Source organism: Arachis hypogaea, chromosome 15, assembly GCF_003086295.3.
Source record: "Arachis hypogaea cultivar Tifrunner chromosome 15, arahy.Tifrunner.gnm2.J5K5, whole genome shotgun sequence".
NCBI lineage: Eukaryota > Viridiplantae > Streptophyta > Magnoliopsida > Fabales > Fabaceae > Arachis > Arachis hypogaea.
In genome coordinates this window covers 136,068,465-136,082,732 of record NC_092050.1, presented here as the reverse complement: position 1 = coordinate 136,082,732, position 14,268 = coordinate 136,068,465, and the positions used below count along the sequence as shown (strand labels likewise).

At 33.4% G+C, this 14,268-nt stretch overlaps 1 protein-coding gene across 1 annotated transcript; it reads left to right on the top strand.

Moving 5' to 3' along the window:
- Nucleotides 1-1,271: 1,271 nt before the first annotated feature.
- On the top strand, nt 1,272-7,516 carry LOC112750827 (sucrose synthase 7). Its single transcript, XM_025799691.3, has 15 exons — nt 1,272-1,655; nt 2,567-2,699; nt 2,783-2,937; nt 3,028-3,220; nt 3,314-3,432; nt 3,693-3,909; nt 4,168-4,263; nt 4,379-4,552; nt 4,633-4,749; nt 4,944-5,110; nt 5,217-5,441; nt 5,529-6,095; nt 6,247-6,385; nt 6,488-6,645; nt 7,184-7,516. The coding sequence occupies exons 1-15, from the start codon at nt 1,549-1,551 to the stop codon at nt 7,344-7,346; spliced, it is 2,730 nt and encodes a 909-aa protein (XP_025655476.1). The 5' UTR covers nt 1,272-1,548; the 3' UTR covers nt 7,347-7,516.
- The last annotated feature ends 6,752 nt before the right edge of the window (nt 7,517-14,268 follow it).

Sequence of the window (14,268 nt, the reverse complement as noted above, 5' to 3'; positions counted from 1 at the left end):
TATTTGATAATTTATTACTGTCCTAGGTTTATTCTTCATTACTTACTACCTCGTTTCTATTTCAAATTATCTCGTTATTTATTTATTTTTTACTTATGCACAATATTTATGACGATAGTTAGTTTTTATTCAAAATATAAATAATTAAAAAAAAGATAAAAATGTTTGAGTATTATTTTTTTCTATTGATTATTTTATTCTTTTATTAAATTTTGTAAGAACTATTTGAATCATATAATTCTTGTGTGTTTTGGTTTGTGTTTTTATTTTTTTATTTTCACTATTTTTTGTTGGGATTTTATGAAAAAAGGTAAAAAGAGAAGGTAAAAATAGAAAATAGGATTTTATTATTTTTATTATTTTTAATTTTTTCATAAAATTAAAAAAACAGAAAATACTGAATAAAAACGCAAACTAAATGCATCTTACTTTCTAAACGAGTATGGAAAGAGTTGAGAGAGACATTTTTATAGTTTTACACGTTTAATTATATATCATCATGTTACTAAATTATTTAATTTGATAATATGTTATTATAAAATAAATCTACTCTGTATATATGTAAAATTATGTTTTGTCATATCAATAAACTATTCAATCAAACTATCAATTGTCTGAAAAGTCTTTTGAATATAATTATGCTCTTCTTAAATTCTTATAAATAAAAACTTGAGATTGAATGACAATCATAATATGATAATCATAATATTAATTATTTTACATAGATAGTTCATGAAAATGCTTTTCAAATTTCAAGAACTAGGCTATATAATTATTAATTGGAAGAGTTAAAGTAGTTACACTTATCTTTGTCCCTAAAATAAATAACTGAACAGTATAGTATTTCTAGAGAAATATTCTCCATGTTCGTTTAGGTACGAGTTAGAGAGGTAAAGTGGTGTTACTTCAATAAACCAAACTTGCATTCGAATTATTTGGCTTAATCGCTCCCTTAATCTTATTTAAAAAAAAAAAGACAAATTACGTAAACAAATATGAACCAAATATTACTTTTTGTTTCTAGAAAAACCATTCCACACGCAATTGACTCCCTAGTTCTTACATTTTAGAAAAATCATCTTATGTATCTGATTTAATAATTATGCTGCTTAGATCTTAGTCCTCAATTTAGAATATATATATATAAAAGAGAATTGAGAACATGTTTGATTTGATATGGAATAAAGAAAAGAACAAAAGAACGTTACCTTAGAGGGACAACTACTTGTTCATCATGTTGTTTATACATTCTTTGCCTCCATATTTAAAACAAATGAAAAAACACATAGGTGCAATTATCATATATTCCTTTCTTGCTTTCAATTTAAATCTTTTCTTTCAGACAAAACATAACCCCAAAATTCATTCCTTCTGAATATTATTATTCAATAATAATGGGATCACCCCACAAGTCAAATCCAATACTATAAATATCATAAGAACATGGTCCAAACAACACGGTGAGGAAGTTTCTAATTCATTGAACTTGATTAGTTGTTCGTTTGTGTTTTACTCTTTGGTTCAAAGTTATTGCAAGTTTTTACTAGAATGGATTCTAGCTCGGGACCTGTGTTGAAGAGGGCAGACACTATTGCTGATAGCATGCCTGATGCATTGAGGCAGAGCCGCTTTCACATGAAGAAATGCTTTGCAAGGTACTAATATATAGTATTAGTGTATAAAATTTAATATTCATGTAGCATCAAGAAGTTTTAAACATATATCTAATTATGTAATACTATGTCAACGAAAACAATTATTTTTTATATTTATTATATGGATAATCATTAAAAAAAAAACAAATGTCATTGAATAACTATATAAATTTTTTTATAATATCATTGCATCAATAATAAACTTTCTATATATAGCGATTTCCGAGTCTCATGATGTGAACATTAGAATTAGATTGTTAAAAAAAAAAGGATGTAGAGAATACTTTTTGTACATAATTTCGTAATTTTTGACTTTTGAGTGTTTTTAAATATTGATATGATATCCAATTGGTCGGAGTTAGGGATGAATTCGTGTGTTATGTTGTGGGGGCCTTAATAAAATTTGAAATTTTTTTTTAGTAGTACATGATAATTATATTTATTTGTTTTTATTGTATTATTAAATTTAATCTCATTATATTAAATTATTATAAAAATTAATTTATTGTCATAATATATATATATATACTTCCAATGTCAAAATTTTTAGGTTCGTCATTGGTAGGAGTGGTAGGGAAATTAATCTCTCTTCAATAATCTTAAGTCATAGTATATTCTTCAACACAGATTTATTTATTAAATTCATAATAATAAGGTCCAAATACACGTGGTAGAAAAAAAAATATGAGAAAGTATAAATGACCTAAGCGTAAAATGTATACAATGAAGGTTTAGAAAGTATTAGAGATATGGTTATAACTAGCAAATGAGTTTTTTTTTTTTTTTTTTTTTTTTTTTTTTTTTTTTAATTTAAAAGGAAATAATATGTCTTGTTCCACTTCCGTAATTTGTCTCTTTCATTTCTTTTATAACAATTTTTTTTTTTTTGGGGATGAAAAAACATGAAACAGGTTTGTTGCTAGAGGGAAAAGGTTATTGAAACACCAACAAATAATGGAAGATTTGGAGAAAGCAGTTGAAGACAGAGGTGAGAGGAACAAGCTTTTAGAGGGCTTGTTAGGTTACATCCTCAGCTCCACTCAGGTTCCATGAAACAATGATCTCACTTCTCTCTTTTCAGTGATCAAAAGGGTGTTCATATTTATAAACTTTGAATTGTGTTGCAGGAAGCTGCTGTTGTTCCTCCTTATGTTGCTTTCGCAGTTCGGCCGAATCCAGGGTTCTGGGAATTTGTTAAAGTGACTGCAGATGATTTGCAAGTGGAAGGTATTGAGGCCACAGATTACTTGAAATGCAAGGAAATGATATTTGATGAGAATTGGTAAGTGTTGAAATTCTCTCCAAAGCAATACCTATAATTTAATCACAAGATGTAGCAGCTTAGTGAAACTTAAGTTGAATATGGATGCAGGGCAAGTGATGAAAATTCATTGGAGATAGATTTTGGGGCTATAGATTTCACTACGCCACGCTTGGCGCTTTCTTCTTCGATTGGCAATGGACTAAACTTCACCACGAAGATCTTGAGCTCAAGGTTGAATGAGAGGTCCCAAAGTTCAAATGCATTGCTTGATTACTTGTTAAGCCTTAATCATCAAGGAGAGGTGAAAATGAAAAGCATGGTACTATAAAAATTCTTGAACAAGATAAATAAGAGAAAGCTGAATTCATGTTTTCTTCTTTTACCATTATGGCAGAACCTTATGATTAATGACAAATTGAATAACTTGACAAAGCTTCAAACAGCACTGAAAGTAGCTGAAACATATGTTTCTGCTCTCCGCAAAGATACACCTTACCAGAGATTTGAAGAAAGGTCAACGTCTAACTCTTGTATTTTATTTCTTTAGTAACTTTTTAGAATTTAATTTTGATACATTGTCAGTATGAAACAATTTTAGACGTGCATCTAATCATGTAACGTCACATCAACAAAAATAACTATTTTTTTCATTGACCGTGTAAATGGTCGTCTGAAAGAACGAATGTGATTGAATGGCTGTGTATGCATCAAAATTAAACTCAACTTTTCAAGGGTATATTTGTTAAGATATGAATTTCTTTTTCTGTGAGCAGGTTCAGAGAGTGGGGATTTGATAAGGGGTGGGGGAACACTGCAGGGAGGGTTAAAGAGACAATGAGAATGCTTTCGGAGGTTCTAGAAGCTGCAGATCCATTGAAGTTGGAATCACTTTTCAGCAGGCTTCCAAATATGTTCAACATTGTTATTTTCTCCATTCATGGCTACTTTGGACAAGCAGATGTTCTTGGATTGCCGGATACCGGAGGCCAGGTAAGAAATCCCTTCCTTTCACATGATTTTGTTACGAGTGCAATTTTAATGCACTGACTATTGGCTAAGTTGTTTTTGTTGATATGACAGTATAAAAATACGTAATTAGATGTCTGTGTAAGAATATTGTTATTAGATTTTTCGACATAACAAATCCAATTAAAACCTTGAAGTTGTAGTATTACTCTTTGATATCTAACCAGAAATTTTATTGAAGTGAATAATCTTTTGATTTGTTGGGATTATTTTTTCCAACAGGTAGTTTATATTCTTGATCAAGTAAGGGCCTTAGAAGAAGAGTTACTGCAAAAGATTAAGCTACAAGGCCTTAGTGTGAAACCACAGATTCTTGTGGTAAGTTACTGAGGTCTAGTAACTCTAGAGTATTACAAAATACTAATCATGGTTCAAAAAATGCAAATAACACTTGATTTTCTTTTTTGTTTCTAATTGTGATCCATGCACACAGGTTACAAGGCTCATACCAGATGCTAAAGGGACCAAATGTAACCAGGAACTGGAACCTATCATCAACACTAAGCACTCTCACATTCTTAGGGTCCCCTTTTGGACGGAGAAGGGGATCCTCCGGCAATGGGTGTCGCGCTTCGATATATACCCTTACTTAGAAAGATTTGCGCAGGCATGTCCAATCATATCTTTATTTCATTCTTCAATCCAGTGATGTTTTTTACCGTTCATGTTATCTTTTATCATAAACAGGATGCTACTATCAAGATTCTTGATCACTTGGAAGGAAAGCCTGACCTCATCATTGGAAATTACACTGATGGAAACTTGGTCTCATCCTTAATGGCTAATAAACTTGGAGTAACACAGGTTGATTCAGTCACCTACCTTGATGCATATATAAATAAGAATTAATAATGTACATTAGCAAAGAAAATTCATCAGTAGAGACTAAAGAGAGAGTTTACAAGGACTCATGGAATTTTACACGAACCAAAAACTTAATTGACTCTTATTAACACTTTAACTAAGAGTCTAATACTTAAAACCTTGTATAAATGAAGGCAACCATTGCTCATGCTTTGGAAAAGACCAAATATGAAGATTCAGATGTCAAATGGAATGAATTTGATGAGAAATACCACTTTACAAGTCAATTCACTGCTGACATGATCTCAATGAATTCAGCTGATTTCATCATAACTAGCACATACCAAGAGATTGCTGGAAGGTATATAGGTTTTATTTTAATTTCTTGTGAATCATACATTCTTATAAGTTCAACTCAGATTGACATTACTTGGAATACAAGTAACTTCATTTTATTGTGTAATCAGCACGAATAAGCCGGGACAGTATGAAGCTCACACTGCATTTACCATGCCGGGGCTATGTCGTGTCGTGTTTGGCATCAGTGTCTTTGATCCAAAGTTCAACATTGCCGCCCCTGGCGCTGATCAATCAGTGTACTTCCCTTTTACAGAAAAACAACAGCGATTGATCGAATTTCATCCGGCTATCGAGGAACTACTTTATAGTAAGGATGACAATGAAGAACACATGTAAGTGTTTGTCCCTGAATTTACTGTATTATTGGAAACATGTCACTTTAATGGCCTAATTCCAAACCTGAAATGTGTTTGGAACAGAGGGTATTTGGAGGACAAAAAGAAACCGATCATATTCTCGATGGCTCGGCTGGACAAAGTGAAGAATCTCAGTGGCCTAGTGGAGTGGTATGCGAAGAATAAGAGGCTGCGAAGTTTGGTGAACCTTGTGATTGTTGGAGGGTTCTTCAATCCAGGCAAATCAAAAGACAGAGAGGAAATCTCAGAGATCAAGAAGATGCATTCCTTGATAGAAGAATACAAACTCAAGGGCCAGTTCAGGTGGATTGCAGCGCAAACAGATCGCTACCGAAACAGCGAGCTGTATCGCTGCATTGCAGATACAAAGGGAGCTTTTGTGCAGCCAGCAATGTATGAGGCTTTTGGTCTCACAGTGATTGAGGCTATGAACTGTGGATTACCAACTTTTGCTACAAATCAAGGAGGCCCTGCAGAGATTATAGTTGATGGAGTCTCAGGATTTCATATTGATCCTTACAATGGAGATGAATCAAGCAATAAGATTGCTGATTTCTTTGAAATCTGCAAGACTGATCCTGAACACTGGAATACAATCTCCAAAGCTGGTCTTCAACGCATCAATGAATGGTAAAATTCTTAACCACATTCATAAAAATGTGTTTGGAGAAAAATGCAACAATGTTTTTATCTCGAGCCAAACTTTTCTGTCTTGAAACACTTATCAAACACAGCGTCAGGGATGGATTTCTTAATGTGAGTTCTTGTGTGTTATTTGTAGCTACACATGGAAGATATATGCAAAGAAAATCTTGAACATGGGATCAATCTATGGGATCTGGAGAAGGCTAAATAAGGAACAAAAGTTGGCAAAGGAAAGATACATCCACATGCTCTATAATCTCCAATTCAGGAACTTGGTAATTTTCTTATTTCAGACATGGTTAATTCCTTTCACCAAGGATTAATAACTATTCAAAAAAACATATACATAGATTTAATTGAGTTGCCTTGCATTGCAGGCAAGGAAAGTTCCCATTCCTGGTGAGGCATCCTTTGATCCTGCACCAATGGCAACAACTGTAGGAAAAAAATCTGCACCAGAAGGAGCATCACCTAAGATCTTGAAGCCTGATGTTGCAGCAGCACCAACTTCCAGGATTGAACCTCAGATTCCAAGGCAAGTCACATAGTACAAGTAGTTAAATTTCATTTTAATCATGATGTTCATCTTTCATAACACCAAAGTCTTAACTCTGGACACTCAATGGACTAAATTATAATATTTTATCACAAGAGAAATTATTGCATATTCATAAAACAGTTTAGGTGGTATGTATTTCATGCATTTATAAAGGGACATATAAGTATTTATTATAACAAAAATATATTTTTGAATAAAACATCACTTTATGAATTACTGCCGGATAATCTTTTTCAGTATTTATGAATGTTGTATTTTTAATTCGTATATTTTTGTATATTTACTTATAATTCATATATATTATTTTTTATAATTTGATTATTTTAGTTGAATTATAATTAAATCAGTTGAATCACTAAATTGACAAATAATAATTAGAATGGTTTGATGACTGGTTCAGTTTTTAAAACCTCAAAAAACACACACATTAATAAGATATCAATAAGATTACAAGTTTGTCATAAGCTTTTGTATTTGCTAGCCTTTATTAACCAAAGTAGGTTTTAATTTGCAGGGATGAGGGTAAGGAAGTAATTTCCCCTCAAGAGAGTAGCATTTTAGGGACAAGGAATCGCTTAAGTTGGTGGATTGGCATGATTGGATCTTTGTTCATCCTTCATTACTTCTTACAGAATCTGGATCGTATATTCACATGGAATAACAACAATCACATGTAAATTTAGTTCATTCCTTCTAGTTTTAACTCAAATACTAATGAGTTTACCTTTCTGTAGTTTCAATAATCTTATAAAATAAATTGTACCAATAAGAGAAAGTTCAAAAGTAGCTTGTCAATTATTCCAAAACATTAATAAAAAGCTCTCGTAGACATGGATTCATCTTGTTACATCATCTTTTATTTATTTTTTCGCCAAGCATTGCAAATCATAATTCAAAATATAAAATTGAATACATATCAATTATATTATATATACATAAAAAATTAACTACTAAATTTCTACATAATATTTTTGCAATTTAATATTTTTCTTTCCTTTCCATTCAAAATCTGCTCGCTAAAGACTATCATTTAAAAAAAAAAAAAGAACGAAAATTAATACAATAACTAAACCTTATCCATTAGGTGGAATTGGTTGAAAGTTACACTCCATTTTATAAGTCAAGAAAAAATACACTTTATATAAGTTAAAAATTTGATATTATTATTGTACATTCAACTTAGAAATTAAAGTACACCAATATAAATTAAGGAAGATTATTAATGAATAATTTAGATATACATACAAATACTATACAGAAGAAGAAAAAAAAAAGACACTTTAAGTTCTAAAAGATAATTTCTAGAAGAGCTCTCAATCATAGCACAACGTACAAATAATATCCTATATGTGGATCAAGTTACTAGAAGTTATTGAAAAATTTTAAAATTTGCAACTATCTCACATAAGGTATATATATATATATATGGCAACTAACAATGTATAGAAAGGGTAATATAAAGAATCGAGCACTAAATGAATGAAAAGAATTATTATTATTGCATATCATCAAAATACAAGTGCCGGTTTATTTATATACTAATCTCAGCACTACTATATTCAATAACAGCTTTTGCATTATAATCGTTGCTAAGCTAATAGAATCTTAAATGACTATTTTGATGTCTTTACAACTCCCACAAACTCAAGGCGGGTGAAGCACAAGCCTGAGTTTGTCTCTGAACTTTTCGAAAAAATGGCTTGAAAGAGGTTTTGTTAGGACATTCACGATCTGTTTTGATGCAGGGATGTGTGTAACCAGAACCAAGCCTTGATTAACTCTATCACGAACAAAGTATAGATCAAGCTCGAAGTGTTTCGTGCCGTTATGTAGTACTAAGCAAGAAGCACAGCGACATGATATCATAGTATACATAAGTGGGGGGCATTCATACAAGGTTGATGCATTTCAGTGAAGAGCGTTCGGACCCATATCAACTCAGCAAAGATTGCAGCAAGCGCTCTGAACTCTGCCTCTGTTGAGCTTCGACTAACAGTGGTTTGTTTTGTACATTTTCATGAGATGCAATCTCCTGATGTTGATTTTCTATCTTCCAGATTCGAGGCCCAATCGGAGTCTGCAAAACCAATCAAGCGAAGGTCATTAGATTTATGGAATTGAAGATTAAGAAAAATGGTACTTGCCAAGTATTGAATTAAGCGCTTTAACGCAGTCCATTGATCTTGTAATGGATTTGAGAGGAACTGACTGAGCATATTTACTGTGAATGTGATGTTAGGTTGCATTATCGTCACATACTGTAATATTCCAACCAACGACCTAAACATGGTCGGATCTTCAAATGGCATGCTCCCTGAAGATGTCAAGCGGCACGAGAAATACATAGGAGTATTCATGGCTTTATATTCGAGCATTTCTACTTTGGATAGCAATTCTTGAAAACGTACTTGGACTGGTTCAGGGAGATAAAAAAGTCAGTGTGATGATTGACTTCAATTTCGAGGAAGAAGTTCAGGTCACCAAGATCTTTTAAAAGAAAAATGGAGTGTAGCTGGTTCATAGTCTCTTGAATCTCTTGATCATCACTTTCCGTGACAAGCATATCATCTACATACATGAGTATGACCCACTTTGGCTAAATAACTTAAATAAGTTCTTTTGAAAAAAGAGCTTAAAGTATAAGGACTTTTATTAATAGTAGCTTATAAATAAGTTATTTTGTGTTTGAATTTTTAACTATAAAAGTACTTATTTTAAAGTTGTAGCGTTTGAATAAATAACTCAAAAAATACAATTTTTTAACATAAGAGAATGGATATTAAAATAACGATGATAACAAATACTTTCCATTATTGAAGGTTGATTTTACATAACCAAATTACTAAGATTACAATCGATCAGGCAATTGATTCTTTATTTGTTCTCTAATTAATTCCATTTTTCTAGCACTTTCAGCATTCGGTTCTTTCCACGTAATATCATTAGAAACTGGTTCTTCTAGCTTCACCTTCACCTTCACCCATAAGATCAAAATTTTCATAGAATTCTTCAAATTGTTCATCGCTTATGTCATTTCGTCTATCACATAACTAATTCTGCTATTAATTCTGATTGTAACAAACTTGATATTGTTAGAGGGTAGATTTGTAATTATAGGATTACAGCTGTAATTGTACATTGTATAAATAGGTACTGTAGCTTGTATATTCCTTTAGGGTTTTAATCATCAAAATCACCTTTACCAAATTCCTTCTTCTTCTCTTGTTCATCTCTCTCTCAGCTCTATGAGAACACACAAAGAAACACCTCTCTAAGCTCACTTTTAACATGGTGCGGTGAGCGTGGAATGGATCGAGGTGGTGTGTGACGAGAGTGCTCGAAGATCGAAGATCCAAGACGTGATTTTTCAATTTTTTTGGTTGCTCGTAGATTGACTCTCAAATCTACGAATCCTAAAACATGGATACTAACAATCCAGAATCAGGAATGAACCCAGGCGCTCTTAGTGCCGAATCTACAGCAAACCCAGGCACTTTTAGTGCCGAATCTGTAACTGCTCTTCTCAACCAACTCTCTGCTCAACTTGGACGCAACAATGGAACCTCAAACCCAAGCATTGATCAGATCAGTCCTTACTTCATTCATCCGTCTGAAAACCCTGGTATTCCTATAACTCCTATAGTTATGAATGGCTCAAATTATGGTGACTGGAGTAGAACATTGACTTTAGCTCTGCAATCTAAAAATAAATTTGACTTTGTTGATTAAACGATTAAGAAACCACTTGAATCTGATCCTTTGTTTAGGCAATGGAAACGTTGCAACACTTATGCTGTAGGTTGGATTAACTTGTCTCTGAGTTCAGATATTTCACGAAGTATAATGTGGAATAATCTAGCTTATGAGATATGGAGTGAATTGCGAAGAAGATACTATCATGGTGATAGGTTCAGAATAGCTAAATTGAAGGAAGAATTGTATGCTGTCAAGCAAGGAGAACTTTCTATTACCGCTTATTTCACAAAATTAAGATCATTATGGGAGGAATTAGAGAGTTTTTAGCCAATACCTGCTTGTGAATGCAGTCCAAAATGCTCCTGTGGTCTTGGAGTTATTCGATCATATAGATCTGAGGGATGTGTGGTGAAATTTCTACGGGGGTTAAATGATCAATTCTCAACTATACGTTCACAGGTCATGATGATGGAGCCACTACCCAATCTTGATTCTACTTTTGCCTTGCTCACACAACAAGAAAGGCAACTTGGCTTTCATGGAGAAGAATCTCAAATACTTCTCAATATTGCACAACACAAATCTCCACAAGGAACCAATTCCAACAAAGGATCAGATTCTACTAAGAGTGATATTGTTGCTGCTAATCGACAAGGCAGAGGAAAGAGCAGAACATATAGAGGTAAAGGATCGGGTAGAGGAAAAATTGTTTGCACATATTGTGGAAAGCTTGGACACACAATAGATGTTTGCTATAGGAAACATGGTCTGCCACCACATCTGAAGGAGAGATATAATAGTGGTGGTGCTGCAACATTCAATTATGCAGCCACTGATGAACATGCTGATGAAGACAGTGCAGATCAGAAGCAGCAAAGAAGTGACGAGCAATGCTTGGAATTCACTCAAGATCAGAAGATTGCTTTACTAGCTCTTCTTCAGCGCAATGAGTTACAGTCCATCCACAGCACCAACCAAATAGTTGGCCAAACTCCAGCAATGAGAGGTAACACTAACCAAGTGATTCAACTATTGCATTTTAAGTCACATGTTTTGGCTGAGAGAAGTGGTGATGAAACAGAAAAGTCAAAATCTTGGATCATTGATATAGGAGCCACTAACCATGTATCATATTATCTTCAAGATTTTAAAACTTACCATCATATTCCTACAATTATAGTTAAGCTTCCAAATGGCTCCTACACCACAAGCAACATCATAGGAACAGTTAGATTTTCTGATTTACTTTATCTTACCAACACATTATACATACTTAGCTTTAACTATAAACTTATTTCTGTTTCATCACTTACGTCAAATTTAAAATGCAAATTGGAAATAATTGACACAATGTGTGAGATACAGGATTCATCAAAGACGAGGATTTGAGTAGCTAGAACAGCAGAAGGACTTTATGCATTGGATATCTCAACACAACATGCATTTTCATTTGCATCTTCAATGAATTCTATTATTAGCTTGAATGCCGTAGATTTTACATACATTTGGCATACTAGATTAGGTCATATACCAGAGGATAGGCTTGCTGTAATGAAACAAAAATACAATCTTACAGAGTGTGATTTGAATTTCAATAAAATTCCTTGTGATGCTTATCATTTTGGTAAACAAAAGAAGCTTCCGTTTCCTTTAAGCTCTAGTAAGGCAGCCAATGGTTTTGATTTGCTTCATATGGATATTTGGGGGCCTTTGGAAACTCCATCTACTAATGGTCATAAATATTTTTTAACGGTTGTTGATGATAAAAGTAGATTCACATGGATTTTTCTGATGAAACATAAGGCTGAAACATCAAATTTAATTAAATCTTTTGTTCAACTGGTTAAAACCCAATTTGAAAAATCTGTTAAGGCTATCAGATCAGATAATGGACCAGAATTTAAGATGCTTTCTTTTTACAATTCTAATGGAATTGAACATCAAACCTCTTGTGTTGAGACACCTCAACAAAATAGAATTGTAGAACGAAAACATCAACACATATTACAAATTAGCCACAGCATTATGTTTCATTCAAACATTCCAAAGTATTTTTGGAGCTATGCTATTAAGCATGCAGTACACCTCATCAACCGTTTTCTTAGTGTTATTCTCAAAAATGCTTCTCCATATGAAGTTCTTTATTCAAAATTACCTGATATTTCACATTTGAAAACCTTTGGCTGTTTTGCCTATGCAAGTACTCTAACCTCAAAAAGGACTAAGCTGGATGCTAGGGCTTCAAAATGCTATTTTCTGGGCTATCAAGCAGGAACTAAGGGCTATCTTTTATTAGAATTACCATCGAGAAAAATATTTCTTTCAAGAAATGTTATTTTCTATGAAAATCATTTCCCTTTCATTGACAAGAACTTAAATCACACAAACAATCCTCATAGATCTGAAGATTTATTTAATTACAGCCATCATTTATCACCAAATTATCAATATATCACTCATATATCTGCACCTCCTGTTGATAATTATACACATTTTGGGACTGATAGCATAGATCCACCTGAGAATGCTCCACAATTAGGACTTGAAATAAATGATTCTGACTTTAGCATTTCATCTCATGGTGTCAATCATGCATCGCCATCTGCATCTTCCTCAAACACTCAAAATAATGATAATTATCATACATCTTCATCTGCATCTTCCTCAAACATTCAAGATAATGCTAATGTCACAGTAGATACTTCTAGCCCAGTCCTTAGAAGATCCACTCGAACTAGGCATGCACCTGCATATTTAGCAGATTATCATTGCATAAACTCAGTTGCTGCTCCAGCTACTCACCCCAGATATTCAGTACATGTGCCTCTTTCCAATTTGAGTGACAGTTTCAAACACCTCTCTCTAGCCATCACAAAAACACCTGAGCCAAAACACTATAGGGATGCTGTAACTCAATAGTGTTGGAGAAGTGCTATTAAAGCTGAGATAGATGCTCTTGAGCAGAACCAAACTTAGAAACTCACTTCTTTGCCAGCAGGGAAGTTTCCAATTGGTTGCAAATGGGTGTTTCGAAACAAATTCCATTCTGATGGTACAATTGAAAGGCATAAGGCTAGGCTTGTTGTAAAAGGATTCACCCAAGTTTCTGGAGTAGATTATCTTGACACATTTAGTCCAGTTGTCAAGATGACTACATTTAGAGTAGTTCTGTCACTTGCTGCTGCAAAAGACTGGTTTCTCAAACAACTTGATGTAAACACAACCTTCTTGCATGGAGATTTAGATGAAGAAATGTACATGACGTTTCCCCCTGTTCTTGAGGTAAATGGTAATGGCTTGGTTTGCAAATTGAAGAAATCGTTGTATGGCTTAAAACAAGCTAGTCGGCAATGGCACACCAAACTGAGTTCAGTTCTTCATGAGGCAGGTTTCACTCAATCAAGACTTGATCACTCTCTATTTACAAAGCATAACAATGAAGGTATTGCCATCATCTTGGTGTACGTAGATGATCTAGTCTTAACAGGGGATAATTTGACAGAAATCAACAGGATCAAACACATTCTTGACAGCAAGTTCAAAATCAAGGATTTGGGGGATTTAAAGTATTTCCTTGGTATGGAGGTAGCTAGATCTTCCAAAGGGATTGCTATTTACCAAAAGAAATATGTGTTAGACATGTTGAAGGATCACGGATTGCTTGATTATAAACCGAGCTCAACTCTTATGGACTATACTACCAAATTGTGCAAAGACAATGGTGATGATTTAGCTGATTCTGTTGAATACAAAAAATTAATTGAAGGCTTTTATACCTAACCAACACAAGACCGGATATTTGCTTTGCTGTGGGAAAATTAAGTCAGTACCTTGACCAGCCCAGGAAGAATTATATGAGTGCTGCCATTAGAATTTTGAAGTATCTCAAGGGCTGTCCAGCAA